The sequence below is a fragment of the Octodon degus genome, unplaced genomic scaffold (genome assembly GCF_000260255.1).
Source record: "Octodon degus isolate 3935 unplaced genomic scaffold, OctDeg1.0 scaffold00199, whole genome shotgun sequence".
Classification (NCBI taxonomy): Eukaryota; Metazoa; Chordata; class Mammalia; order Rodentia; family Octodontidae; genus Octodon; species Octodon degus.
In genome coordinates this window covers 2,471,193-2,477,432 of record NW_004524775.1, presented here as the reverse complement: position 1 = coordinate 2,477,432, position 6,240 = coordinate 2,471,193, and the positions used below count along the sequence as shown (strand labels likewise).

General features: G+C 51.4%; 1 protein-coding gene across 1 annotated transcript in view; it reads left to right on the top strand.

Moving 5' to 3' along the window:
* Positions 1-6,240, top strand: part of Oca2 (OCA2 melanosomal transmembrane protein) — a 276,342-nt gene that overhangs the window by 163,575 nt on the left and 106,527 nt on the right. The window contains exon 24 of the mRNA XM_012517636.2: positions 3,844-3,937. Within this exon, the coding sequence (XP_012373090.1) occupies positions 3,844-3,937 (94 nt within the window). The remainder of the gene's footprint in view (positions 1-3,843; positions 3,938-6,240) is intronic.

Genomic DNA, 6,240 nt, shown 5'->3' with positions numbered 1-6,240 from the left:
TCTCTCTTCATGACAGGGTCTTGATACATATGCCATGCAGACTGGCTTTGAGCCCACTGTATAGCCCAGACTGACCTCGAGCTTGTGGTGATCCTCCTGCTTCAGCCTCCTGAGTGCAGAAATTATAGGCACCACCACACCTGGCAGCTTATTTTTTTTGCTGCTTTCCCATTGCTGCTGGGAATGTAGGCTAGTATAACCACTGTGAAAATCAGAAGCAGATTGGTCAAAATATTAAAACTAGAATCCCATTTGGCCTAGCTGTCCCCTCCGGGCGTCTTCCCCAGAGTGGTAGAGATGTCATAGCAGTGCCCTGCCGCACCCATGTGTAATGGTTAACCCTCACAAGCAGGCTGCACGCCCATCAGCAGATACACGGTCACACAGAATGTGGTATTTACATAGGAAGAGGTACTACTTTGCTATGGAGAAGGATAAACTGGAGTCGCTAACAGGAAATGGATGCCCTTGGGATCGCGTTTGGTGAAATGAATCAGATACGCAGGCTTAAATATCTCATGTTTTCTCTTATATGAAGAAAGCCAAATGTAAGTCAAGAACGTCTTCGGACACATCTGTTACTTGACCTCCTGGGAAGCTGAGGCAGACCCAAGGCTGCACTTGAGGGCTTCTGGCATCTGCCAGCCTGGGGCAGGAAAGACTGTTAGAGGAAGTGGCACAAGCACTCTGAACCAGGACAACGGAGACCACCTCCCAGCCACAGGGATACATGGCCTGTAGGCATCCAGCAGCCTGGCCCAAGAGGTGGCCTTTCGGTCCTATTCCTGGTGGCCTCAGGAAATGAGACCAGAGAGTCTTTGTTTGCAGTGTCCACCACAATAGGGCAGGGACTCATTTTGGACACTGGTCATGTTGCTTCTGCTCTGTAGACACGTTTCCACCCACATGACCTGGATGAGCCAAGACAGACAGCAGCAGCTCGTTGGCGGCCCAAGCCCGCCTGCCCGGATGTTACCGGAGTCCGGGAGGGAATCTGAGCTGGAATAGCAGCACCGAAGGTGCCTTTTCCTCTGCCTCCTGGAACCCGGCGACCTGAGGTGGCATTGAGGCCTGGCTAGCGTCATGACGGCTATGACAGACACCCAACTTCGCACGGTTGGCTCACACTTTATGACCTTATGGTGGTGCAAGAGCGAGCCACACTGGACTGCAAGCTCTGCTTTCTGCCTGGCCTCCGCCTGGCCCCTGAGGCAGGGCAGTGGCCTGGGGTCGCAGGCTCAGTTGGCACATGATCCCTAGAGGAGACAGCTGAGGCTCTACAGTTGCCGGGTTGCTGTGATAGGAAGGTCCAGGCTAGTGTATTCACCGCAGCTTACACTTAGAGTGTTTTTAACTTAGCATAGGCTTGCTGGGCCGCAACGCCAGCTTGAGTCAAGCAGCATCTGCACTGCAAAAGCCGCTTACTTCACAGTGCAGTCGTCTTCCTTACCTGTGTAGGCTCCACCCACACCCTGCGGATTCCAAGGAAGGATGTCCCTGAACTCACTGCATGTGACATAGCCCACTCCTTACCTCTGACCCCCTGCTGATGACAGGCAGGGCTGAAGGCCAGTGTTCTGCGTAGAGGGCGGGGCTTCTGGTAAGGACTGCTCTGCTCTTCAGAGCAATCTCAGGCGGGATGTGGCCCTGGCCGTTCCTGTGGCCCCTGTCATGTAGCAGAGATGCTCAGGGTGGCCCGCGGAGCAGGTTGGGGCTGCGGGGCGTGTGGTGGTGGTGCTGGAGTGCTCGGAGCGGGAGGGTCACCGCGTCGGGAGCCCCGCAGCAGCCCCTGCGGGCGGCTCCTCTCTGGCCCGCCCTCACCAGAAGGACTTCTCTGCGTTAGTGCGCACTCTGCTGTGCACCTTCTTGCCTTACAACCGCGAGGCTTCATTAATACAACAGAAATGACCGGCGGTTGGCTCCTTAGGACACTTAGAACATGTGACGCTTGGAGGTCTTGGAATCCACCTCTAGCTTTCTCTCTGCAGGATCAGCTGGTTGCCTGCTCCCAGCACGTCTGCTCAGGGCTTGCCTGCCAGGCGCTGACGCAGCCCCGCCCCCACAGCCCTCTCGGTTGCGCCTCCGATGTGCCCGCGCTGCAAGCACGGGACTGCTGACTCCTCCTCCTGCCCACCGAGGCGCAAGGAGAGGCTGTTGGGAGCCCTTCTTCCGTAGAGTTCTTCCCCATGGAAAGGTTTCGGTGCCGGATCTTCTCCTTACCCTCCACAAGCTCTCTCCAAGGAGAGCTATGCGCAGCGGGCGGGACTGATCCTGGGCCTGTGCCCGCCCTCCAACACTGATCAGGGCAGCTTGGAGCGAGAGAAAGACCCACGGGCTCACCCAGGCACATGGCCCTTCCTGGGCCGCTCGCTCCCGTGTGCGTGACCCTGGCTCGGTCCCCGTGTGCGGCTGGGCTATGTGCGTGTGCCAGCGGTGAGCTCACACCATCCGCGTGGTTGGAAACGCTTGCTCGTGGCAACATTTTCTGGGAAGGAGGTGGCTTTGGCGACAGAGTCAAGGAGCACAACTGCTTCGTCTGTTTTCTTCTATTTCTATATTCCTTAAAAGAGTTCTCACGGGCACCTGGGCCAGGAGTCCGCAGGAGGGTGGTTCCGCGCTGAGATTTCAGTCCGCTTTGATTTCTGTCCATGAACTCTTTGCCTACCCCTATGTCCTCAAGAGTTCCACCTACTTTCTCTTCCAGGAGATTTAGTGTCTCTGCTTTAATGTTTAGATCTTTAATCCATTTTGACTTTAGTTTAGTACATGGTGATAGACACGGGTCAAGTTTGAGTTTTCGGCATGTAGAGAGCCAGTTTTTCCAGCACCATTTGTTAAAGAGGCTGTCTTTCTTCCAGTGAGTATGTTTAGCCCCTTTGTCAAAGATAAGATGGTTGAGTGTGTTCATAGGGGATTCAGTGTCTTCTAATCTATTCCATTGATCCTTCTATTTTGATGCCAATACCATGCTGATTTTATCACAGTAGCCTTGTAGTATAATTTCAAGTCAGGAATAGTAATGCCACCTGCCTTCTCTTTATTGCCCAGAATTGCCCTTGCTATTCTAGGTCTTTTCCGGTTCCAGATAAATTTTAGGAATGATTTCTCTATGTCTGTGAGATATGTCGGTGGTAGTCTGATAGGGATTGCGTTAAATCTATACAGCAATTTTGGGAGTATGGCCATCTTCACAATGTTGGTTCTTCCTATCCAGGAGCATGGGATATCTTTCCATTTTCTGAAATCCTCTAGGATCTCTTTTTTAAGAGTACTGTAATTTTCCTTGAAAAGATCTTTGACTTCTTTAGTTAGGTTAATTCCAAGGTATTTCATTTTCCTTGGTGCTATTGTAAAAGGTATTGTTTCTATAATTTCCCTCTCAGTGTGTTTGTTGTCTGTGTAGAGGAATGCTATTGACTTTTGGGTATTGACTTTATAACCTGCTATGCTACTGAATTTCTGTATTAATTCTAGTAGCTTCTTGGTGGAGTTTTTTGGGTCCGCTGCTGCTGCGCGCGTGTCCCTCCTCCGGCGCTGGCCGTGCTTGCCCTTCCCTGCGAAGCGCCTGCCACCTGATGCCACAGCGGCTTGCCCTTTCTCCATGGCGTCTCCTTCTTTCCTTCACAAAGGCAGCTGTCGTCTTATTCGTGAGGAAATCGTGCTATTTACAGACAGAGGATTTATTTTCTGCTTGCCAGATAGCTGCAAAGCAGTTGCTTCGGTGTGCCTGTGACGTAGTCACCAATCAAAGCCCGCAGGCGATCCAGACATTACAGAGCTAAGGAACCGAGTCGCTCCGAGAGATGCTGAGATTTCACTTTCATTTTAAAATTCTGATTCTAGGTAATGGGACGCTGATTGGCGCATCTGCGAACGTCGTCTGTGCGGGGATCGCAGAGCAGCACGGCTGTGGATTCTCTTTCATGGAGTTTTTCAGGTACCTAACGCACATTTTACATTCCTGTTGGCCTGTCCAGTTCCTCAGCTTACTTAATTTTAAAAAATGCATGTTGCTAAACACCTGGATGAGTGTGTTTTTAGCAGTTAGAGACTTTGGTGCGGGGAGGTCAGCTGAGGAGAAAAGCACAGTGAACGTGTGCTCCTGAAGTCAACTTCACCGTGGCGAGGCACGTTCATACGCTTTGGAAGATTTGATTCTGCTCAGAGGTCAGGAAGTGGTTGCTGGCTGGCCGGGGTTCCACGGTGCTGCCCTCCTGAGAGGTCTGGTTGAGATGGGGGCTTTGCTGTCCACAAACGCGGTGGGGCGAGGGTCTGGCCACCTCCTCCTGCATCCTGTGGTGAGAACCCTTGCTAGCAGGCAGAGAGCAGGATTCTGGAGGAGGGCCCCTCAGTGCAGGCTGTGTGCAGATGTGGGCGGGGAGGTGGCACAGCTGGGCCCTGTGTAGGAGACTCACTCTGCAAGAGCGGAGTCCATGCTGGGCCTTGGCATGCTCCGTGGCTGAGCTTGCAGTGCGCCCGTGAGCAGGTCAGGGAGCCCAGGGTGTGTCAGTGGCACCCATGAAATGCGCAGTCAAGGTGAACATCCTTCCCTGGATGTGGAGCTGTATTTCCAGGAAAGGGCTTTGAGCACGAACTCACAGCAGGATGCACGGGTAGGCATGGGTTGCACAGGTTGAAGAGCTGCACTCTCGGCTGTGGCTGAGTGGAGGGTGATGTGCAGCTCCTGGATCCTGCGGTCCCTGGTCCTCTGACAGCACCTCTTGCCAGCCTTGGGCTGGGAAAAGAACCTGGCTTGGCATACCAGGAAAGGACTGAGTGTGGGCTTAGCCCACTTTGTGTTGCTATAACAAAGTAAGTAAGACTGGGTGATTTATAAAACTGGTTTTCTGGCTCACGGGTCTGGAAGCGCTGAGAAAGTCCCAGCACGTGGTTCTGGCATCTGCATGGTGTCCCTGGGGCCTCTGTGCTGCATTACAACATGGCACAGGGTGTCGCACGGTGAGGACAGCAAGCAGGCCCCAGCAGGGTGCTACCGGGCCACGCCCTTCTCAGGCAGCCCGGTCTGCAGGTGGGCCAGCCCTCCACGAGAGCACAGCCCACGCAGCCCAGGCACCATCAGGGGAACTTGGGGCTCGGTTTTCAGTTGTTCTTTTGGTTCGCTTTGTTCTTTTACCAGTTTTGTTGAAGTGCAAATTTGCTTAATTTATTTTTATTTTCTTTATTTGCTCTCCGTACGTGTTCGGGCTGCATCACCCCTGCCCACTGCTCTAGCACTGTTAAACAACACTGAGATTGCAGCTTACCTCAGAGAGAATGGCTGTCACCAAAGGTGAACCAATAACAATGCCAGCAGGGCAGGAGGAAAAAGGAGCCCTTCTCCCCATGGGTGGGAGTGCAGACTGGCGCAGCCAATGTGGAGATCAGCGTGCAGAGTCCTCAAAGCACTAGGCTTAGCGGTCCCATTCAGCCCAGCTGTTCTCCTCCTGGGTATCTTCCCAGAAGGATTAGAAACATCATACCACAGTGATGTGTGTGTACCCGTGTTTGTAGCGGCACAAATTTCATAGCTGAATTATGGAAACAGCCCAGATGCTCATCAACAGAGGAGGGGATAAAAAGATGTGGGTTTAAAATATACAGTGGAAAAAAAATACAGTGGAGCACTACTCTGCCATAAAGAGGGATAAGCTCAAGACTTTTGTAGGTACATTGATGCAACTTGAGACCAGACTCGTAAGTGAAATAGGCCCAACTCGCACGCGTAAGCATCCTGTTGTCTCCCTGGTGTGAGAAACTGAGAGACTAAATAAGTGCAAAAATGTACAGTACATATTGTGAAATGGGAAGAAATTGTTCAAAGGGAAAAAGGAAATGGGATGGATGAAAGGAGAAGGCAGCAGGGAGAAGGGGATGCCACTCAGCTACACTGTTAGAGTACCTTAACTTATTAAAGGGGAAGATTTGTGCTCATAGTGATAGGAGAAATTTTGCTGCCCATATCTTATGCTCCGAGCAACTACTTTATTGATTATTAGTATTTTTTATTTTATTTTATTTTTATTTTGTTGCTGGCTCAGCCCCCTCTGGGGGTGGGGCTGGCACTGCATGTGGTACTGCAGATTGAACCAAGCAACTACTTTATTATTTTTTTGTTTTTATTTTTTTCCCATAATTTTATTGATAAATAGCAATGAGACAGTTGCAAATCAAATCAGTAGGACAGTTTCAATAATTAACACACTGCATATATTCTTCCTAGTGGTTAATTGCTGTACAAGA